Source organism: Bactrocera tryoni, chromosome 3, assembly GCF_016617805.1.
Source record: "Bactrocera tryoni isolate S06 chromosome 3, CSIRO_BtryS06_freeze2, whole genome shotgun sequence".
Taxonomy (NCBI): Eukaryota; Metazoa; Arthropoda; class Insecta; order Diptera; family Tephritidae; genus Bactrocera; species Bactrocera tryoni.
Window position 1 is genome coordinate 73,158,846 of NC_052501.1, and position 24,129 is coordinate 73,182,974.

At 34.1% G+C, this 24,129-nt stretch overlaps 4 protein-coding genes and 1 non-coding gene across 9 annotated transcripts; 4 read left to right on the forward strand and 1 right to left on the reverse strand.

The window, feature by feature from the left end:
• The first annotated feature begins 325 nt into the window (after positions 1-325).
• Positions 326-2,260, forward strand: LOC120770988 (NADH dehydrogenase [ubiquinone] 1 alpha subcomplex subunit 6-like). The gene is made up of 3 exons (XM_040098735.1): positions 326-542; positions 713-828; positions 1,851-2,260. The coding sequence occupies exons 1-3, from the start codon at positions 413-415 to the stop codon at positions 1,977-1,979; spliced, it is 375 nt and encodes a 124-aa protein (XP_039954669.1). The 5' UTR covers positions 326-412; the 3' UTR covers positions 1,980-2,260.
• On the forward strand, positions 1,647-1,728 carry Trnas-uga. The gene has a single exon. It is a non-coding gene; the product is annotated as a tRNA-Ser (tRNA).
• Positions 2,261-2,359: 99 nt separating the features above from the next.
• Positions 2,360-4,956, reverse strand: LOC120770986 (F-box/LRR-repeat protein 7-like). 3 transcript variants are annotated; one of them, XM_040098731.1, is made up of 7 exons: positions 4,878-4,956; positions 4,546-4,718; positions 4,299-4,441; positions 3,600-4,231; positions 2,811-3,523; positions 2,479-2,743; positions 2,360-2,409 (listed from the first exon to the last, which is right to left on the reverse strand). In XM_040098731.1, the coding sequence occupies exons 2-7, from the start codon at positions 4,687-4,689 to the stop codon at positions 2,387-2,389; spliced, it is 1,920 nt and encodes a 639-aa protein (XP_039954665.1). In that variant the 5' UTR covers positions 4,690-4,718; positions 4,878-4,956; the 3' UTR covers positions 2,360-2,386. The 3 variants fall into 3 exon arrangements, with proteins under 3 accessions (XP_039954665.1, XP_039954663.1, XP_039954662.1); XM_040098729.1 differs by having other exon boundaries at positions 4,821-4,931; XM_040098728.1 differs by lacking the exon at positions 4,878-4,956 and having other exon boundaries at positions 4,546-4,780.
• Positions 4,957-9,169: 4,213 nt separating this feature from the next.
• On the forward strand, positions 9,170-11,717 carry LOC120770987. Of its 3 annotated transcripts, none has more exons than XM_040098734.1 (5): positions 9,170-9,229; positions 9,758-9,891; positions 9,951-10,812; positions 10,875-11,300; positions 11,372-11,717. In XM_040098734.1, the coding sequence occupies exons 3-5, from the start codon at positions 10,033-10,035 to the stop codon at positions 11,564-11,566; spliced, it is 1,401 nt and encodes a 466-aa protein (XP_039954668.1). In that variant the 5' UTR covers positions 9,170-9,229; positions 9,758-9,891; positions 9,951-10,032; the 3' UTR covers positions 11,567-11,717. The 3 variants fall into 3 exon arrangements, with proteins under 3 accessions (XP_039954668.1, XP_039954666.1, XP_039954667.1); XM_040098732.1 differs by lacking the exon at positions 9,170-9,229 and adding an exon at positions 9,633-9,662; XM_040098733.1 differs by lacking the exon at positions 9,170-9,229 and having other exon boundaries at positions 9,708-9,891.
• An 856-nt stretch (positions 11,718-12,573) lies between these two features.
• On the forward strand, positions 12,574-22,125 carry LOC120770962. The gene is made up of 14 exons (XM_040098692.1): positions 12,574-13,126; positions 13,190-13,286; positions 13,348-13,848; positions 13,912-14,127; positions 14,183-14,329; positions 14,386-14,661; positions 14,732-15,697; positions 15,800-15,928; positions 16,010-16,060; positions 16,244-16,336; positions 17,582-17,599; positions 17,941-18,213; positions 18,599-19,514; positions 21,099-22,125. Exons 1-14 carry the CDS (start codon positions 12,713-12,715, stop codon positions 21,595-21,597), a joined length of 4,596 nt encoding a protein of 1,531 aa, XP_039954626.1. The 5' UTR covers positions 12,574-12,712; the 3' UTR covers positions 21,598-22,125.
• The last annotated feature ends 2,004 nt before the right edge of the window (positions 22,126-24,129 follow it).

A 24,129-nucleotide genomic window follows, 5' to 3' on the forward strand; every position in this document is an offset into this window, starting at 1 on the left:
AATTCAAAACAAAACATTCAACTTCCTTAGTGATGCCAATATGTGTTTAACAAATCGATAACATGCGTGCGATATCAATGCGTTGTTACGATAAAAGCTTACGTTAACTTTATTTAACTTAAAGCTTTCTATATTTTTTATTTATTGCTACTTTTTAAACACACTTAATTTTGTTATAAATATGAAAAATATACCCTTAATAATTTTACTGCTCTCAAAATAAATTTCAAAAGCATTAATCATTGAATGTATTTACCAGCAGCTGGCAACGACCGCATGATCTATTACTCCTTTTGCACCCAGCTGCTTGTCAAATTCTGCTGTCAATTTCAACCTGCTATTTGTCTCTTCTTGCTTTAAATTGAACGAATTTTTTCTTGTGTTTTGTTGAAATTTACCAAAATCGAGAGAGATGGCCGGACGTGAAGCTGTAAGAAAAGCTGTGCAACAAGTGCGTCCCATCTTGTCGGTGGATCGTGAGGAGGCGCGCAAACGTGCACTCAATCTCTACAAAGCCTGGTATCGGCAAATTCCTTATATTGGTAAGAGCGTGAAAGTTGTCAAAATGTTTGTTATGTCATCGGCTGCTCCAAGCGTTCTGATGGCGTACGCTTATGGTCACAAACATCAACAAGCATTTGAAGAATTATGTGCTACAATTTAAGCATTACAAGAAAAAAATACAAATAAATATTTTTTTTTCATATGACAGTCATGGACTATGACATCCCCAAATCGGTGGAAGAGTGCCGCACTAAACTGCGTGAAGAATTCGAAAGGCATCGTAATGTGACCGATGTGCGCGTCGTTGATATGCTGGTCATAAAGGTATGTAGCTTTAAAGTAGTAAACGATTGTGCAGTGCTACACATACATAAGGAGACTGTAGTTGGTACAAAATGGAAATTCATTACTACCCAAGCTTTTGTTTTGTCAAATCGAATTGATTCAAAACATCTAAATATTTTGTTGTTTTGTGTTAGCGATAGGTAAAATACCAATTGTTAGTGTCCGTCAGGGAGGATGGAGTCATCTGTAGAAGTTCACGCTGATCGCCATTACTTGAGAGTGGCCAGAAACGATCCTTTTACATATGGCTCAAGCAGCTCACGACTTCCGGTCTTTGACCAAGTATTCTCTGGGTAGCCTAAGAACATCCGTTTAAAGGCGAGAAGTGAGAGGGTGAAAAATACCCTTCACAGGGTTGTGCGCTGGACCTGGGGCCCGCTAGGTAGACAACTTCCCCAATGAAAAAATACAACCAGCCTTGGATGAGAGACGACCATGTCCAACGAACTAAGGATTGCGATTTTCGGCTATAACCGTGTAAGCAATTTTTACGCCAGTAAAGAAGTAGTGTCCGTTAGAAATTTCCTCCTTGCTCCTTTCTCGAAACCACCACTTCGTTGTTACTTTGTATTGTGTAGTAGGTAGTAGTTTCTCCATATACAAACCATCTTTTTAAATTTGAAGTGAGCCAATGGCAATTTTTCATATTGTCTTTTAATGCACAACTCCAATTAAACATAGTAAAGCTTTTATCTACTTTGGCAATACCAAAGCTTTTGTTGTTCTCCATTTTTACTGAGAGCGCGCTCTCTTTTCACTTAGTATGAGCATGTTATTTAGCCACGAGTATTCATGTAGCTGCGGTGTCCGAGTGGTTAAGGAGATGGACTTGAAATCCATTGGGTTCTACCCGCACAGGTTCGAATCCTGTCCGCAGCGTTGACATTTTTTTATTACTGATTTTTATTTAAACAAAAAATTTATTTAATTTGATTAAAACTAATTTAAATTGGTTTAACTAAATTATGAATTGTTTAACTAAATAATCTATATTTTTACAGGGTCAAATGGAGCTGAAAGAGACAGTAGAAATTTGGAAGCAAAAGGGGCACATAATGCGTTACTGGAAGGAAAGTCAAGATCCCAAACCCACTGACTTCTTGTCGAAATTCTTGCAAGGTGTGAATTAGAAAAATCCTTTAGTTAATCTATTATAATATATGATAAAATTTCGAAAACGTCAGATTTTGACAAAATTACTATTAGTAATTTAAAATAAATGCGAAATTGAACCAAAATAATTTTTTTTTTATAATTTTTGTATATATAGTTATATTTGAATGCATAATTGACTTGCTAATTACGTTAAAATAAACTTTAATTTAGCGAGCAAGTTCTTGAGAACACGATATATGCGTCTTCACCAGCTATAAAACTATTTAGAATAATATAGAAAACTTATGCAAAATGATTTTCAACATTTTTACTTATTTCATAATTAGAAAAATTCAATTTTATTTCAAATAAACATAAAAACATAAAAATTGTACATTATTAAACATTAATAAATAATAGTGTTTGTTGTAGTGTAGTCCTTTCACCAAATTATATCATTGATATCTGTTAAGTGCATAAAAAGTACATATTCAAATATTGTTATTCAAAGTGTCGTTGCCAAAATGTACTAACCTTCACCAGGTGGATATACTCCAAATACATTGTAAACGAAATTGATGTCATCATCGTCCATATCCGAATCAGGAAAATGTAAATCGTCATCGTCATCATCATCATAATCATCATCATCGGTTAGATCGTCATCATCGTCAACCCAATGCTCTCCATCCCAGATATTATAAATGTCGACACCTTCTTCTAAACCTAAATCCTTATTTGAAGCGTGGAAGATAACTTTAACCAAAGACTGCGCCGCAGCTTCTTTGTATTCTTCACACTATAAGAAACAATCAAATATTAGAGTCAGCTGATGTAAATTAAGTGATGTAAATATTAATACTCACCTCAGCCACACCATAGTAATCCATAGATGTACCATAGACTATGAGCTGTAATGTTTTTTTGCGTTGTTCTGTAGCTTTTAATATGCGTATAGTTTCTAGCAGAAACTCCATGGTTATTTTTTTGCAAAATTGTATGTTCAACTGACGTAGTTGTTTGCAGCTTTTCACCAGCCGCAAAAGTGCGCGGTTTGTTATGTTACCACAGCCTTTGATTGTCAACTCTTCGAGTTGTTGCAATTTACAAAATGCGTCGAGTGCGTTATCGTTCACTGCCGGATTGTTGGCGACAAACAGTACTTTCAACTGTCTCAACTCCGATATTAGATCAATATGCTCGTCAGTAAGTGTATTTTTGGCAACAATTTTCAAAACCTCCAATTGATCAGCCTTGTGGGCGACAAGTTCAGCCAAGAGACGCTTCTGTGATGTACCGTAGAGAGAGTAATAAAGCAATTCTAGCTGTTTTAGTCGTGGCAATAATGCGACACGTTCATATGGAAACTCGGGGCAAGACATTTTTAAAATTTCCAATTCTTTGCAATGTTCTATCATAACGTCGAAAAGTGCGGGCGATAGCCGTTCACAACGGCGTATGTCCAGAGATTTTAAGTTTGGCAGTGATTCGCAAATATCGACCAAATGTGAAGTTTGTATATTACAACAACCGTATAAATTCAGTACCTTCAGTTGTGTCAGTTTGCTTATGAATTTACCTGCAAATCGTTTAGTTAAAAAATATTAAATATTATTTACAAACGTAAAACTTAATTGTAGTTATGTATATATTACCCGTCAATTCATAATTTTCCGGGAGTTCGAGAGTTTCTAAATGCTTTAAATGTGTCATGGTCTCTATGCAGACGTCGCTTAAAGCACAATCACGTAGCGTCAAGGCTTGCAAATGTGGAAAACGACGCAATAGTTTTTTCAGGCAGTCTCCATGCATTTTACTATCATCCAGTTTAATAATTTTTAGCTTTGTACAAAATGTTCTGATAAATTCAACAATTCGCTTGCGATTTTTATACGGCACGCTGCCGTATATGCTTTCAATATTTTCACCAGCAAAACGAAAGAAATCACGCATTTCCCATAAAGTCATATTAACCATTTTACTCAGATCGAAGTTTTTGAATTCGCGTTTGCAATGCATTTGGAAAATGTCGTGGAAGCGCTGACATACACGTGCAAAACGTACTTGTTCTTTCAACTCCAACATACCGAAAATTATTTCTAAACAATCATCATTCAACGAAGTAAAATTGGTGCCATCTGTCGGTACTGATGTAATAGTGGGTTGAAACCAGCTATTGCGTACCTTAACACTACATGCTTTTTCTGCATTGGGCTGATTCCAGCTGTCACCAGCTTTCACACCGATACGCCAGCCTTGCAAACGATGACTATTTTTTCCCAGGGCGCTAAAAAAAGAGATAAGAGTAAATATAAAGCTACATTTAGAGAGATTTCATTATTATATTCATTTACCTGGCGGCATTTTCCGGGTCCGAAAAGTTCACAAACCCTACTTTGGGTGCTGCACGTCGAGATTTCTTTTTGTCCGGGACAAGTTTTACATCAATCACATTACCAAAAGTTGTAAAATAATCGCGTACATCGTTTTCTGTAAACTAAAGATATGAAATATTAATTAATAAATAATTCAACAGCAACGTATACTTATCTCCAACAGGAGTTAAAGCAAGTTAAATCTACACTAATTACTGCAACTTACATGTTTTGGTATGCTGTATACAAATATATTGTAAACCAGCACATTGTCTTCTGTATAAGCTTTATTATGTTTCATAGAGAAATTTTGATTGTCTGCATCTTCTGAGACCGCAAAATTTTCAGCTGTGAAGACTGCGGACATCATAAATGAAGCGTGCGAGTACTCGCGTAATGCTAAAACATCAAAAACGGACATTTTATATTAATAGTGTTAGCAGATAGACGTGCAAAAGTTGAATAAATTATTTCGAAACATTCACATCCTTAAATACTAACGGCAGTGGCAGTGGCAATGGCAGCAGCAACAGCAGCCCCTAAATTATCCTTCCTCACCTTTCAATTTCTTACTTTTTTTTCAAATATAATACAATCACGTAAAAATTTTTACCTAAATAAATGATAGTTCACAATAATAGCTTGTTTACTGGCATCAGCAGGGATTTACCCAATGTAATTAACGAGCAGTGCTGCCTCCTTTGTAAAAGCACAAATAAAGTTGGGTGGTTTTTTGAATATAATAAATATTTAAAATTCTAAAGAGAAAGATATCTCAAAAATATAAAAAAATTAAATATATATTGTTTAATTTAAAGAAATTTGTAAATTATTTTTGTTGTTGTCTCAAAAGTTTTTTCGAGTTCGACATGGAGATATTTTCAGGTAACCGTGATAAATGTACATATCTCAAATAAAGGATTATGTCAGGTAATAACCAGTTTTGAAAGGATTGCTCGAAGAGTACAATAATAAAGCTTAAGCATCGTTTATTTAAAATAAGATGTTACGTCAAGGTCATGCCGCCGTTTAAATTCTTGTCTTTTTATATTTTATTTAAATAAATCAAATAAATCAAAATTATATAATATGTCATTGTAATCACAAAAACAATATATAGACGCCCACAAATATGGAAATATATTTTTTTTTGTCACAGATTTTATTATTGAGCAAGTCGATTTGAATGAAAAGTGAAAAAAAGAACTAGTTTTTAGTGGTTAATTTGCATATTAGTTATTGCAACGTGCCACTGCACACTTCAGTTTTCACATCAATCTATTTTGTGCAAATAAATTTAAGTAAATAAATAATTGAATTATGATTTGTTTTGACCATTCACTTAATTGACAATTTTGTTGTCAATATATAAATGTATTTATCTGAAAAAGATATTTTTACTCAACATTATTCTATATATTTCACTAAATACATATAAATAAATTAGGTATATTTTACGAATTAACAAAAGCGTTTACCCTTTTGTTGACATTTTGCATGGTTTTATATGCTTCTTCTTCTCTGCTCAAAAGAATAACTTCACAAAATGGCGGTTTAGTGCAATTTGTTTTTGTAACAATTGTCAAATCTGAATTGAAAAAGTAACTGTAAATAAATGGGGTAATCTCAAGTGGTGAACACAATGACTGCGACAGACTGCAGCAGCACGACAGTGAACTGAAAACGTCGTTGTTCATCTTACTACATGTACATTTTGAGAAGCAACAACAACACAATGGCCGGCATGTACACAAAACAACGCAGTTGTCCATTTTGTATGTACACAATTTCGTTGTGGGCATACTAATTCCTTTCACTTCAATGAAATTTTAATATTTTGTCCAAATTGAAATTTTTTATGGAAAAAATAAGTAAATAGGTCAATATTTTTGCTTTAAATTATCAATTGTTATTACAAATGATATAATAGAGCTATAATATAGCTATTTTATGCTTTTATTTGTAAAATAACGAAAAGTTTGTTAGAGCTGTGAATAATTTTACATTTTACATATTAGTGGCATCACCACTCTACCTCCTCTTTCTATCTTCCATTCTACTGTCAACTCTACTGTCGTTGGCAAAAATAGGAGGATATTGAAGTTAGCGAGAACGACAACTGTCGGCCTGCAATCGTGTAGTCGTGCAGCTGTCAAAATAACAGTGTCCATAAGAACGTATGTATTTTAATATTTGACAGATGTAGTTTGCAGTCTGTCGCTCTCTATGTGTTCAGCGCTTAAGTAAGTAATTCTATCATGCTTGCCACAACTCAAGTTAAAGCACTCAAATCCATTCGAACTTCCTACCACCAGGTAAAGCAAAGTTTTATTGCCAATTAAATGGCTTCAAATAATGTGGACACCTTAAGACAACGATGACTGAAGAGGAGCAAACGCTTCAAAATTTTTAAATTTACTCCTAGGAATAGAAGATTATTTCAATGTTTTCAAATTGTAGTTTGTCTCGTCCAGTTTCGGGATTTAACTACACGCGTTCACCAAATTTTTTACCTTTCTATGGATTTGTACGTAGTAACTGATTAAAATAGTTTGATATTATAAATAAAATAATTCTATTTCCACTTTCTATTAATATTTTTTTAAATAAATTCATTAATGTTTAGCTAAAACTGCTTGTTAGCGCTTGAAAGACGTAATACCAAAAAAGTGCAAGTTTGTCGTGAACCATAAAAGGAGCCTTATTTAAGAAAAATTTTAATATTGGTTTCAATATACTTTTATATTATTTAATATCAAATATGTGTATAGAAACAATTTGCTCAGGTATTAGTGAATATAATATAAAGTGTCATAATAAATAAAAAATAATCATACACAAAATTGTTAAATATATGAACTTTGTAAATAACTTATAATCTATCAGTCAACGTCAGTATACTTATGTTATGAACAAAAACGTAATAATATAAAGTTAATTTAACAAACTTGTTTTGTATATATACATAATTTGTCAATAAATGAGTTCAGTATTTTCAATTACGATCGGGCAACACTGTTTATCCAAGCTTTCTCTTTATCTTCCTACTTTTGTAAATCATTTCCGTAAGTTATTATTTTTGCTTTTACCATTGTGATACGAAGAAAATTTTGAAATCGACTGATGAAAATAATTAGGATTCTATCCGTTGGTAACTTCAATTATTCACCATTTGTATATAACGTGCCAACATTTTCACACATTCTGCACGCTTTTTACGATCATGCAGATTCAGACGCAATTTTTTGCAATATTTTGTGATAAATTTAACAATTCGTAAGCGATTTTTGAACGGCAGTCTACCTAATAATTCTTCAATATGTCCGCCAGCAAAGCGAAAGAAATCACGTATTTCCCATAATGTCAACCCATGCAAATTACCCACATCGAAGCATTTGAATTCGCGTTTGCAATGTATTTGAAAAATGTCGTGGAAGCGCTGGCATACACGTGCAAAACGAACTTTATTTTTCAACTCCAACATACCGAAAATTATATCCAAACAATCGTCATTCAAGGAAAGTATATTTGTGCCAATTGTCGGTATTGATGCAATTGTTGCCGGAAACCAACTATCGTATGACAAAACACTACAAGCTCTTTCGGGATGGGGCTGATTCCAGCTGTTGGCTGCCTTAACACCGATACGTTTGGCTTGAAAGTGATGATAAAATTTTATAAGCACGCTAAAAAAGGAAAAAAGTACATATCGTTAAGTATTTAAAATATTTTAATATTTTACCTGCAAGCGCTTTCCGGTTCAGCAAAGTGCACAAACCACATATTGGGCACTTCATGTTGATAATTCCTTCGGTCAGCGACAATTTTTACATCCAGCAATTTACCGAATTTTGAGAAATAATTCTGTATATAGTTTTGCGTGAACTGGAGATATAAAATAATAATTAACAATAAATTTAGCGAACACTTACATACACTAATTAAAGCCACTTACCTTTTTGGGTATGCTGTATATGAATATATTGTATACCAAAACATTATCTTCTGTATATGCTCTATTATCTTTAATAAAATAATTTAGATTGTCAACAATTTCTGCAACATCAAAATGTTCAATACAGTTGGCTGAAGACATATCAAAGGAATTGCGCGTGTAATGACGCAATTCCAAAATATCAAAAACGGACATACTGTATTGATAGTGTTAGTAGACGGATGGTCAAAAAGTAAATTAATTATTTTGGAACATTCATTTAAATATCCAGCAACAGCAGCATCTGGATTATCCTTTCTCACTTTTCAAATCCATTTCTCAAAAATAACAACATATTTACGTTAAAATTTGTACCTGCATAAATGATAGTTCACAATAGTCGCTACCTCCTTTATTAAGGCTAGACTTATGCAGGCAATAATTATTGCCAACCAACTGTCAAGTCTATTCGAGTTATAGAAAACGTTTATCTGAAATCTTGAACCGAAATATCATTGAAGGAAATATCATGAGGATAAAAAAAAATTATGGTAATGTAAAAAAAAAGAAAATCAACTCTTTTGGACGAATGCAATAATTTAAACATCTAATAAAAACATCCGGTACATTGCCTTTCAATTTATTTTTTTTTTTAGAAATAAAGACAGAGCTGTCAAACCTCCAAATGACAGCTGATTGACGATCCTAGTTGTCAAGATAATTATTTTGACAACTATTGACAACCACAACTAAAATACAGTCTAGACAGCATGTATTGTTTGTTGAAAGGCCCCGTTAGAATTAGTGCATCTTTAAATAATAAAATGCTCCCAAAGGTACAAATAAACTTAAGTGTTTCTTTTGTGTAATGCAAAATTTAGATATATTTCATATTACTTTTCTTGTTGTTTTAGAAATTTTATAGAGTTTACGGTCTTAATATTTTGGAGGATTTGAGATCAAAAGAATATTTCAGGTAATAACCGATTATGAAGGGAGCGTTCAAACAATACAAAAATAAAGCTTAAGCATATTCATTTGAAAAAATACGTTTCGTCAAGGTCGTGCCGCCGATAAAATACCTGGTAAAAGGTTGCGTCTCGTTAAAATAAACAAAACAAAAACATAGAAGCGCGTACCTGCTTACATCTGAAAATATATTCGCCGGTTTATATTTCAAATGAAATGAATGAAATTAGTATTTTGTTGTAACGACACGCATAGTTTATATATATACATATACATATATGCAAAACAGAAAAGGTAATATTTATATCATACAATTAATTTTTGATTTAATAGCAAATTTATGCTTATAGCTGGCAAATTATACAGTCAAAAGAAAATTGGCGTACACAGATGGTAATGTACCAGTTTATAAATTAACAATTGCGGAGCAGCCAAAAAACGTAATTTTATTATTAGTTTGTTGCAAATCTGTGGAAATTATTTTCGAAATCAATTCTCCCACATTAAAAATAATGACTAAACTTATAATTCTTAGCTTAAATTGGTAAGAATAGAGCAACATTTTTCTAAATTTGGCCAACTTATAAATGTGGAGATATTGTATGGAAAAACTCGATCCTTTCCAAACTAATGCATTATACATTATCAAAATGCGGAAGACGCAGGCGCGTAAGCAAAACTTGTATTTTTTTTTTTGAAAGGTTATTGCAATTATCCATAATTTTTAGTGCCTTGAAACATAAATATCATACAATCAACCATCAACGTGTTGAAGTGCAGTCATGCCCAAGTTGGGAGCAACCTTATTTAATGGAAAATTTATTTACGAAGTCCAACAACAATGTGAATTTACTTACTTTAAACGATTACTGTTTAGAAAAGATTTTTCAACATCTTGACTTGCGTCAGCAATTGCGTCTTTCGTTATGCCATTCACGTTTGGATAAGATCTTCACATATATGATTTGTCCACGTTTACAACGAACGTTTTATTTGGAAGAGCTTTTACAATTTTCAACATGGGAGCAGCGTCAGTTTCTTAAATCCGTGGGTATATATATGGAACGATTTGTAATTGCAAAAGAATACCAAGGCTTTAAGTCTATAAGGAACATACGTGCCTTATTGCAAGAGTTCCATTTACGTATAAAAAGCCTATATATTATCGCATGGATGCCGGTGCAATATAGGACGCTTCTTACTTCGTTACAACTAAGCTATATAGGTGAATTGGAAATGTATCGATGTAAATTAAAAGACAAAGATTTGAAATACTTCCTTAAATTACCCAATCTCAAAGTTCTCGGTTTGGCGTGTAATTATTCCATAAAGGGCACATATTTAAAGTGTTTCGGAAAATTGGAAAGATTAAGCTTATACCATTGTTGGAACATTTCCAACGATGAATTTTCTCAGTGTTGTCGGCATTTGCAGCTTAGCTACTTAGACATACGTAGTAGCATTCGTACTACGGAAACAGTTGTAGATTTGTGCAAAAATTTGGATACAATAAAATTGTCGGGTTTCATTGAAGATATTGTCAAATTACCAAAATTAAGGTCACTGGAGGTAGATCACTCCAACTCGCCGGTAAATACATACATTAAAAGATTCATAATATAATAAATATTATTTTCTTCATTATTTGCCAGATTACAATCCGTTTTTATAATGCTCTTGTCGAACATCATGCTGATAATTTACGCGAGTTAAAATTGACTGGTAAAACATACCTAATACTTCCAACCGTGGCTAGAATTGTACGTTTGCACAAATTACGTACCTTATGGTTAGGAGATCATGCATACAACGGATCAGAACAAGTTGTCCAACTTGTTACAAAACTGAGTGATTTGGAAGAGATCAGCTTACATTATTCCCTACGTATTAGAGATCAACATTTACTGCCGCTCATAATTAAATGTACCAAATTGAAACGTATCAATCTACGTATGTGTCGTTATATCACAAATAATTTTATTTGGAGCACATTAGAAATACTATCAAAGCGTATAGCTGCAGCCCAGCCACTCGTTATTTTAGTTTACGGTACACGCATCAAAGCTGATATTTTACGGGTAATTATATACACTCTTCTAAAAAATCGTGTTACTAAAGTTTATTATGTTTTATTTTCTCTTTTTTCAAGTCTTCTGTTTATCATAAAAACCGTCACTTGTTGAAATTATTGTTTCATGCCGATAAACCGCTGACGGGTCTTGTAAATGAAGGCAGTTCATTTGAAATTAATGATTTTGAGCTGAATCGTACTACCATTGATACTATTGATGTTGAATTCATGAATGATTCGTCTGAAGAGAACAGCATTGGAGAACAGCATTGATACTATTGATGTTGATTTCATGAATGATTCGCTTGAAGAGAACAGCGATGCAAGCGATTAAGATTTAGCATTAAATAACAAAAACTTGGATTTATTATTATTGGTATTTATTAATTTTTGTTTATAAAACTTGCTTTTAGTTCACAATGTGTAATGTTCGTCGTTTTGTAATTGAAGAAAGAATTTATGATTATATGTTTATTTTTTTTTGTTCAAAAATAATGATTATATTTATACTTTTTTTTACTCAAAAATGATTATTTATAATTTATTATAAAATTAGTCAATATGGGCAAACAAAATCGTAAAACTCGGTGCATATTCATTATTGACTGATTTTTTAAATAAAATTTATAATTACGGTCTCTTTGTATGTTTATTCTAGTTTTTGTAATAAAAATAAATGTATATATGCATGTATTATTTTCTTTAATTAAAATAATATTTATAAAATATACTTATGATTAAATAGAGGTCGGGTGTTTATATTTTATTTAGATGTATATAATTTCCTAGGAGGTTAGCTGTCAAAGTAAATGCATACGCACACATACAGCGTTGTGTGGTATTCGCATCTACTTGTCCTTAATCAATGCAATGGTGGGTGCTGCATACATACGGTTCGCAGCTTTTTGTTTAAGTATTTTTCAAATTAGGTTATGACAAATAGTGTGTATAGTAATTTGAAATTAAGAATATTTTTTAATTTGAATGATATACCAAACATTATTTACACTCTTCATATTTTAAGTTTCGCCATAACCACAACTGATACTTAATAAATCTATTACTATAAATATTCAGTATAGATACAGTTTTTTACAGCGTTTCGGTAGTCGTGGCCGGCTGGGTAACAATACGAAAATATTCACGTTGGCAACAATTTTTTGATATGATTGCTCTTTTCCTTTTCGCATCTTCTCTATTCATTCATTTGACAGTTAATGAATTCTTAAAGTAGAAAAAAAGAGTTGTGAAAATTGTAAATTTGTGCGTCTTTTTTACTATGCAAAACAATATTTTATTCGTATTGGACTTCGGAGTAATTTTCTAAATTTTATCGGTTTCTATATGAAGCTGTTGAAATTATAAAGGATTTAGGTAAACAGTAAAGTACAATCTGCACCATAGGTTTGACGCCATATAATGGACGCTGACACCGTACTGGAAAGAACGGCGCCAAGGGATTACAGGCTCGTTTGTAGAACGTGCCTTGCTTCCGATGCCGAATTTTACAAACTCGATTCACCAATATTCTTAGAAGATGACGATACGGACGAAAAACCCGTCAGCTTTATGGAATGCTTGCGTTACTGTACACGTTTGGGCGATAATGATGATAGTGAAAAATTGAATTTTCCAATTTACATATGTACTGAATGCAGTGCATCCTTGCAAGTGTCCTACAATTTTATACGAAATGCACTTGAAGCACATGAAATTTTACGTCAAAAATTGAGTGAAAATACTGATATGCAACTTAAAAAACACAAAGTTCAGCGTAAAAATGGTATTATGGACGAAGATGGGCGCAAAAGTGCGGGGTTAGAAGACGGTGTAGTAAGTAAAAACAAGTATGAGAAATATACTACACCTTTTTAATTTGTTTTTTGCTTATTTAAGGAGTCGGATGCGGCAAAAATGCGTTTTCGGTGTAAAATATGCAATGAGAAAGTCGAAACAAAGAAAACATTAAAAGAACACATCAAATTGCATTTAGGTAATAAATTTGTCATAAATACTATACCAAGTTATTTTACTAATATGTTATATTACTTCAGATATAATTTCTTATTGCTGTGAACTGTGTAGTTTTGAATGCAAGAAAAGAACTTTACTATTTGATCATTATAAATTAGCGCATAACACCCAAGCGACGCGCGATCAGTTAAAACCAAAAACAAAACAGCCTATGAAAAAAGAACAAGAAATCGATAGTGAAGATCCAATAACACAAGAAATGGAGAAAATACACAACACACAAATAAACGAAGAGTATTTGAATCAAACCAAATACACAGTACCGGAAGAGGAATTAGATATGAAGTTATTTTTAACACCTGCCAGTAGTAATGGATCAGCGGCAGCGGCATATGTTGAAGCGGCCGCAGCTGCAACTGCTGTTGATGTGCCTGCTGAATTGCACGAGCACAGATCTAGCATAACGAAGGATTTGCACCAGTATGGCACAGATCAATTCAATATAACCGCAAATGAGTTAAGCGTGGGAAATGAATTTATCGTTATGGCGGATGGTACAGTGGAGGAAGTCATGGGCAACGGTACTTGTTTTCGTAAAAACATATACTTAAAAGCAAAATTTCTAACAATTTTACCTACTTCAGGTGTTGTCATCGAATACATTAATGCTGCGGATGATGGTGTAACATTGGATAACGGTTTGGTCTTGGACAATATTATGCAAGTGCAACAAACTGGCGATGCTGAACAAATGGATATGGATGTTGATGATATTATAATAGAAGAAAATGTTGGTGGTAATGATTTATCTCTCTCCAGTCTGGCATCCATTTCGATGGGACCTGAGACCACAGTGCAGAGTAAGCTAACTGTTTTCAGCTAAAACTTCAAACTCTAATTTATACAATTTCACAGCGCTACAAAATATTGAAGATGAATTGCCGCCACCCTCAATAATATCTGTAAATAGCTTAGTTGCCGCTAAGCGTATTAAGTGTAAGATTTGCACCAGTAACTTTCAGACACAAGATCAACTTAAAACTCACATGCTAACGCATAATGGTTAGTATTTTGGAATACTATGAATAATGCCTTCATAACGGTTTTCTTATTTGCAGAAATACCGCACTTCTTTTGCGACCAGTGCACGTTTTACACTTTCTTTAAGATTGATTTAACACAACATTACAAAACCAAACACAAGCTGCAGCCAACACAAAAACAACTGCAACCGAAAAATAAAGTGAGACCGAACGACAAATTTGGCGATCTTAAACATATATACGCATGCGATTTGTGTCTCTTCGAAACACGTATAAAGTCGCACTTACGCCGCCATTATTTGAGTCAGCATCAAGAAGAGGCGACCGAAGTGCAATTACGACCGACAATCGGTAGAACCTCATAACATTCTCTTTTTCATTACTTATTAAATCACATGCATGTTTTTATTCAAAATTTTAGATGAATCAGCTGATTTAACGGCACCTGATATGTCACCGCCAGAATCACTAAACAAACAGCGTGGTGGTAAAACGTTACGCCCAGATTATATCAAAGGTTTAAATTGTAAAAAGTGTTCAAAAACATTTTATTGGCGCGAAAAGCTCAAAGAACATTATAGACAACACAGTTTGGAAGAGAGCAATGGCATAGATGCATCAGTTGGCGTTGGCGCAGCTACAACCGGCGTAATAGAGATATCTGCGCCGGGTACAAGTTTACTAAAACACCATACATTTCAATACCACATGCCTCAACATGATAATAATAATGTAAACACCATAATCGATGCAACAAATATCGCTCACAACAACAATTATAACAGCACTGTTGATGCCAGTGTAATTGACGCACAAGCAATTGTCGACGCAGCCGTGGCGGAAGCTCAAGCCGCTTCTATGCAACTGAACATGCAAATGAATCAGCCAGCGCCGGACATTATAATGGATATACCAGCAGTGACGTCAATTTCCAGCACCACCACAGTGCCGCTGGCTACAACGACTGTTAATGCGAACGATGTCAATGTCATGCAACAGCAAGCTGTAACGGTAATGGCCGGCTATGCTTGTCCACAAATACCATCGGATGCCATACCGCAAGTGGTTGAAACGGATACAACCATAGATAATAGCGAATTGGATTTTGTTTTTAATGATGCGCTTTTCGAAGATTTCGAAGAAGACGAAAATGAGGACGAAGAGAATGAAGAGGATGATGGCACGGACTTTCAAGACTTGCTGCTCACAAGTGATGACGACTTCGACGATATGTTACAGGATCAGCAGCAACAACAGCATGATGCGGGCGTTGAGGCTGGTGGTGGCGCAGCGGTGAACAGCAGCAATTATCAGCCATATTGTGTGCACTGCAATAAAAAGTTTTTAAGTCAATATCAATTTGAAAATCACATGTTCGTGCATCGTGGTAGGTTCAATATTTCCGCAGTCTTTAGAAATTATTATTTTTTTGTATATAATTTCATGTATTTGCCCATATTGATTTTACAAATTTCCTGTTCGTGCTCAGGTTTAGCCCCATACCGCTGTGAAATGTGCACTAATTTGTATAATACGAAGCGTGCACTGATTCGCCACTATCGCGCGGTGCATAAACGTATACCAACGAGGGATATGATACAAGCTAAGGGAGACAAAGGTAATAATGTTAATATTTAAATTTTAAAATGACCAACAAATATTCGTTTACATATATTATATAATCCAATTTATTTTGTAGTTGTTGTGGATCACACGCCGATTGAACATTTGAATCTGATTGAACAAAAAGGTAGGTTAGGTTATTATAATTAATTTTTTATCTATGATTTAAGTATTTTTTTAAGTATTATATTTACATACATATGTTATTTTTATATTATGTTATGCCTTAATCGAAAAAAAAATTTTTTTTTTGTTTTGTTTACTAAAGTTGATAAAATATTTTTGTAACTTTTTTTTATTTTTTTTATAGCGGTGACTTTAATGTGTGCGAAATGCCCTTACGAATCGGTTGAATTGCAAGTTATGCAAATGCATTTGAACACCATACATGGCCTTGTTGATGGTAAGACATAATTTTCGAAAACATTAAAATTTTTGTATATTTACATTGCTTCTAAATTTAGTCAGTGAAAGATTTCTAGTTTTTATATATGTATGTATGTATGTATGTATATATTTTAAAATTTTTTTTTTTTTTTGATTTTTGTATTTCTTTATATTTTTTATATATTTTTTTATATTTTTTTATATTTTTTTATTTTTTTATATTTTTTTATATTTTTTTATATTTTATTTTAATTTGTTTTGTATTTTTTTTGAAATTTATTTATTATTATTTTTTTTTTAATAGTTTGTGTGTTATTTTTAATTTTTTTTTATTATTTTTCTTCCGATCTTTGTATATTATTTTGTGGTTTTTTTTTAATATTAATTGTTTTTGTATTATTTTTTTTGTATTTTTTTTTTTTGTATTATTTTTTTTTTGTATTATTTTTTTTGTATTCTAAAATATCTGCAGTGGCTCACAAAAGTATTTTGCATATTTCTGTTTATAACCAAAAAATAAAGCGAAAATGCTTTTGGTTTTAAGGAATGCAAGTAAATGAGTTAAATTTTTTTTACTTAACATTTGAATTATTTGTTTGTAATGTCTTAGTTAAAAATAATTTTAAAAATTTTACCCATATCCAGGATTGAAAACAAATATATATTTCTAGACATACATACATATATTTAAAAATAAGAAAATGAATTTAAATTTTTACGTACTTCATGTCCTAATATTTTGAGCTAAAGCTCGCCTATGACCATTATTTTGTATATTTTATAGCTCTGGCCACCAAACTTACACATACAAACAATTTATATTTCATCAAATGTTAAATCGGATTTGACATTAAAAATTAAGAGTTAAAACTCTTTACTGCCAAATTAAAAAAAAAAATCAGTTTTCACTCCCAAACCTCTTGGATTTTTATCCAATATAATACCTATGTATATCCTCGAAAATAATTTGAATTTTGAATAGTCCACCTGTAGACATATTTTTGAATAGTTAAACTTTGAAAATATAAACAAAAAAAATAGATTTTTATTAGACTAAAATACACCCTAAATAAAAACAATTGTCAGGAGATGTGATTAAAAAACTTATTATTATACATAGTACATTAATAATTTTGAAGTCATTTGATGCAAATTACTTTTATTAGATACTGTATATGTATGTATGTATGTACATATATACGAACAACTTGTATATACGCTCTCTATTCAATCTATTAATCGATCATTATTTTCTTTGCAGAGAACTACATACTACAAAGTAAGTACTTGAGGACAATAAATAAAAATAATAATATAAAAAATAATATTAAAAAAAATTAAAATAATAATATAAAGAAAAAAATAAAAAATAAAATAATATAAAATAATAACGTAAAAAAATAATAATATATTATATAATAATAATATTAAAAAAATAATTAAAAAAAAAAATATAAAAAAAAATATAAAAAAAATATTATAAAAAAAATAATGTATAAAAAAATAATAATATAAAATAAAACAATTAAAATTCGTAAAATTTTTTAAAATAAATGCAATAAACAAAACTTTTCATTAATATTTAACTCATTGTGTACCGTTAACTCACTTCCATTACAGAATTACCGTTTGAATGTCCACGTTGCATCCGTTCATATGCGACGAGAGCGCGTCTGATACGCCATTTGGAGCGCAGTCATTCGGTGGCGACTATAATACAACAACAACGCCCCACAAGTAACACTATGCGAAATCAACAACAACAACAATCATATATAACAATAAAAGACATGTCTAAAACCACAGTAGCAACAACAACAGCAGCTGCAGCGTTATCCACATCTGCCATAGCAGTGACAACAACAACATTAACAACGACCAATTCAAGTTGCGGTAAGGTATATAAGGGCATTAATAAGAATCAAATCACCCAAAGTCAGAAATTAAAAATGTTACTTGAAACTGATACAGACTGTTAATTGAAGAGTGTCTTCATCCCCATGCATATACCTACATATATATGTATAATACATAAATGTGGGTTTGTGTGAAATGTACAGATATGTAGCTATGTAATGACTAACTTTAAATCAAACACTAAACAAGCTATAAAAAAAAAAAACAAAAAATATATAAAATAATATTAAAGTAAATGAGAACGTAAGAATATATAAATACAAACAAACAAGCAAACAATGAAAATAATAATACATTGTAATAATAAAACAAGTGAAGCAAACGTTTCCAATCAACACAATCAATTGTACTCTGCATGCAGGCCGAGGCATAAGAACGCATTCATATCAATACAACTACAACAACAATGGCGCTGATGATGTTGATGTCAACGAAAAAGATGTTGGTATTGGTGTTGGCGTTCATGGTGGTGGTGATGGTATTGAAGACAACAACAACAACAACAGCAACAATGATGCAACCACAACTACAACTAAACAAGCAACGCTTAAATCTAAATCTACAACCACCAGGGACAAGCAGAAATCCACAGAAACAACAACAAAAACAACAAATGCTACGACAACAAGTGCAACTGCAAGTGCCACAAACACCATCAATGCAGTTGACAAAATAATCGGCTATGATAGTATATACCATGAATTGCATGAAAACAACGAACTCTTCGATGAATATGCCTGTGGCATGTGTTCGCAAAGTTGGCGCACCGCAGCCGAATTGCATGCACACGAATGCATACGAGCGGTGGACAACAGCAGCAACGCTACCACTGTGGCCGTACGCACGGCCAGCGAGTCTGTAGGCCTTATCAATTCGGAACGTTCACTATATCTCTTCAAATGCGATATATGCCATTGCAATTACAAGTCCAGTGAATTACTGAAACATCACATGAAACGTCATACGGCGCGCAAATTTAGCTGCAATCACTGTCCGAAAACCTATATCAATCGCAGCGAATTGAAATTCCATCAACTCACCCATACGGGCGAGAAGCCGCACAAGTGTGAGTTGTGCCCGAAACAGTTTCGTTATCCGCATCATTTGAAACGACATTACGATGTTGTACATTTGGGCAAGCGTGCACGCTGTCCCGTGGAGGGTTGCGGCCGCACATTCACCACGCAAGCACAATTAAAGATACATTCGTGGATACACGACGGCAATGAACCGTATCGCTGCAAGTACTGTAGGGAAACGTTCAAGAAACGCGAATAGTAAGTATTTGTGTTTATTTATCATTATTTACATATTTTCTTACTACTCAACTGCTAAATGTTAATTATATACTTAAATGTAGTTGTGTACACATATACACGGGTGGCTGGATACAACAATGTTTCAGCATTAAACTAAGCGAGATAGATATAGGGTTATATAAATGATCAGCATGAGGAGACAAGCTGTAGTCCGGGTGACTGTCTGTTTGTCCGTCCGTCCACGCAAGCTGTAACTTGTGTTAAAATTGAGATATATTGATGAAACTTGGTATGCGAGTTCCTTCGCAAAACAAATTACGAGTTCGTAGATGGGCGTAATGGTCCACTGCCACGCCCACAAAACGCCATTGACCGAAAATCTATAAAGTACCACAATTAAGCACTAAATTAAGATAAGATATAGAACTGTAATTTGTCACAGAAGATTACCCTCTGTGGGCAAAAATTTTAAAATATGTGGGCGTGGCTCCGCTCTCTAATAAGTTTAGCGCACATATCTGCTAAACCGCTAAAGCTACAATATCCAAATTCACCTAGCGCAAATTTTATAAGAACTTCTACCGACAGTGTGAAAATGTGAATGTGAATGAAATCCGATGATAACGCTGCCCACTGTCCATATAACAGTACTGTTAAAAACTTAAATCGCGATAAATCAACAACTAAATACGCCAGAAACATAAAATTTTACCCGCGAGATGGTATGACAGGGCGTTAATGGACCCGGGGTCAAAATTGGACTGGGCGTGGTCCACTTTTAGGTGAAAACAGATATTTCAAGACCTGCCCGACCGAATTGGCCTCAATTTAGTAAGTGCGAAAATGGCGAAATCGGACTACAACCACCCCTACTTCCCATATAACACAATTTCAAATTCTATTTGATTCTTTCATTTTCCAGTACACAAATCAGTAAGTAATTAATATTATATAACGGGCTTAAACTTTGCACTAACAATTCCCTTAAAGTATGTAAACTTATGACCAAAAATTGTCTAACTGCAGCGAAAACCGTTCAAGCCCCTAATACCGAATATTTGGACCCAAGTATCTATAGTTGACTTTTGTGCGTAAATATCGGTTAATGTGTAAAATATATAATTGAAATTCAGGGATAATCCTTCTCTGACAAAGACATTTAAAAATGGATTGAATCGGGCTAATACTTCGCTGAGTCCCCATATACCAAATTTAAAGATTTTCGAACTTCCAGGTGACTTTATACTGCATATATCAGCTAAAATTTAAGTTATCTCAATGAAAATAAGAGAGCATGTTTCACTCATAACAGTGTATCTTTGTGCCTAAAATTGATGGGCGAAAACTTGACCTAGACCCCATATAACTAATACGAGGATTTTCGAACACCCGACTGACTTTGCTCCATATGATTCCGATCCTCTGGTTCATGTTATACACTTTAAGGTATTTCCTTGGCTTTGAGTCCTGAAAGTTGAGAGAGTTAGCTCTTCCTTACTTGTTTTTTTTTTTTTTTTTAATAATATTTTTTTATTTTTATCAATTATCAATTTCGCGGGAGGCGCTCACTAATCTATAATGTAATTTTAAAATTTTTCACAGTTTACGTAAACACACGCGCCGTGTCCACAAATGCGATCTAACTGAGGAGGAAATTGCCGAAATTTATCGCCAAAGTGTTGGTCACACCAATCCGCACGATTTCACAGTGTCACTCTCCAATGGGCGCATGTTGCGGCGTTCAGATCTCGAATTGGCCGCCCAGCGTCCTCACGAATATGCAAACGATTTGGGCGCCGAAACAGCAGTGACCACAGCCGCCGCAGAGGTAGCTGCCGTTAGCACCGTTAAAACGGACATCGATGCATCGAACGCACTCTCACCGCTACTAGCATCCAATACACATAATAATATGAATATGAAATTCGGCATGGGCGTTGAGGAGGAGGATGAGCATGCTACTGGCTCCGTATCGCATGTCTCGCAGAGCAGCACTTCCTTGTCCACGCATGAGGAAAGCATACACACCTACATCTTGCCCGGCATGGAAGAGCACGGCCAGTTGCCACATTTCAAACTCGAAAATTCTGGCTCATTTTGAAGTGACACACAAGTGTCTACATAAATTTGCTGTGTATTCGCCCTCAATTGCCATTGGTTGTGAGCACCTTTACCACCAACGTCGCGACCGTCACCACCACCTTTAGCTCCATCAGAAGTTTTTAAAATTTTATCTAAATATTTGCAAATATATTTTAATATAAACAGTTACTAAACACATTACTGTATATACACACATACATATAAGCGGACATACAGCAGTTTTGTGTTTGCATATATCTACACTTATTTAAATCATTGTTTGGCCAGATATATAACAGTAATATGGCTCGAAGAAAAGTAAAGTATTTATGATTAAACTACAAATAATCTTGGGTTTTTTTAAAAGAAAAAAAAGTTGAAATTAAGTTAATTGAACATTTGTGCATATGTAAATTCATACATACATACATACATACATATTTTTGTTCACATACCCACACATATGCACACCGTAGCATAAATGCTATTGTAGATATTTAAATGCTAAAAGTAATGTAAATTAATAATATTAATAATAATAATTAAAAATATGTCACTATGTAATGTGCTTTACATTTTTTAAGCTTACCTGAATCCTTGTTTGTTTTCTGGCGGAATTTTCCAATTTGCACTTTTAGGCTGATTTCATTGTTACAGCAATGTTGTTGTCGTAACGGTTATTTAGTACCCGTTAGGGTGGTGAGTTTCAGAAAAGTTGTCATCGATGTCCTCCAACGGTAGGCCCAGGAAACGTGCTGTTTCGACGGTGTCGGACCATAAGGAGAGGGGTGTTAGATGTGTAGGGTTAGCTGATCATACAAAGAGGTGGTTAGAATCATGCGGTGACTTCTTGCATGCTGAACATACATATATTGATATGTCAGTGTCGAGGAAGCTTATTTCCTAGGTGCTCAGGGCCAATGGATTTGGAAGATTTTGCTTTATTGATGACATTCCGAACCTTCTCATCGGTTAGAGTAAGTAGGATTTGTCTACCGCAGGGTGCAGTGTAAATTGCTGATTAAAATAGCTCGCGCACTTCTTCGGTTCCGTTGAGGCAGGGCCATTGAATTGAATTTCAACTCAGTCATGATGTCTCTTCGTGTTAGACAAAGCCTTGACAGTAGTCCAGAGCTTACTCATGCCGGTGGAGAGGTAGCAAGTTTCCAGGTCTCTCTTTCCGCTTGCGTTGATTTACCATTTGCCGAATCTTCAAATTGAGATCGCTTATTCGGGGATCACAGGCATCAGCATGGCGTAAGATGTTGCGCTCATTAGCTAAAACAGCTGCTTCGGCAGGAAAATTGGGGCGGAGTTCCGCGAATTTCCAGCCGGGATGAATTGAGCGATAGCAGTTGCGATCACCTCGGGAATAGGTAGTGTGGTAAAGGTGCTCTCGGTAAATCTGTATAACCGATCCAGTTGGCTTTGTTAAAGGGAGGTTTCTCGAACGAGATAATTATAGACATATGGTGTGATGCGATAGTTAGCATAGGTCGCCAGGTTATGCTATTTATCAGACCATCACTAGCGATGGTAATAGCGGGCGCGCTATTACAGGTGCCCATAATTCTGGTGGGGGCTTCGTTATTCATTGTCTGACATTTGACTGGCAGGAATGCCAAAGATCGTGATGTGATTTAAAGTCACCTAGTACCGAACGGTTCTCACCACAAAGTAGTGCACCTATGTTTGGATGCTATCCTGTAAGGCAACATGTAACTAAGGGGATGTACATATATGTTAAATATTTCGAGCTCGACCTCGCCTGACCGCTTAGCTATACCCTGAAATCTGACTGATCGGAATAGAAGTCATGCTGCCTGTTTGAGCTACTATGGACCGTATAGGTCCTTTGTCGGCCACTCAGGTTGAGTGGCGTTGCAGTGGGCGAACTTCGTGCAGATCTCACAGCCGTAGAGGCCAAAGTCGTAACTTGTGGTTCACTCCCGGTGTGTCTTAAGGTCTGAGCAATTCTTAAGATGGCTCCATCCATAGCATGTATTACATGTGACCGAGGTGGAGTTTGGATGAAGCCTTTTGGCGCAGGCTCAGAACGAGAATTCGTCCGGGCACGGAATCTTTGAATAAACTGTTCTGATTGGACGACTTTAGCACATAACTGTCATACAAGCTGACTCGGGTAGATTTAAGCCACTATAATGCTATTTGCGCTATCGCTTGTTAATTGTTGCTGCCATCAGGAATAACTTTATAAAATAAAAATTAGGCTAAAAAATCCGTGTATCCAGGCAGTCCAACAAATAAAGATATCCATATTTATTGTAGTTGGAACTAAACTTCGGAAGACAAGTGAATAAATTCCATTATTTTCGGATGAACAATTTCTTAATAATTTCATTCCGAAGAGCAATCCACATCCGAGTGGACTGCATGCGAAAAACCGACCCGTTTCCACAACAGTCAAGTATGCGTAACCGGAACGGACCCGGATTTTTATCCGGCCAAGAACTGTCAACTCGGCAGAATTCTGTTTTACGTCTTCCTCTACATAATTTTGAGATATACTGACGAGTTGGGTCCAACTTTC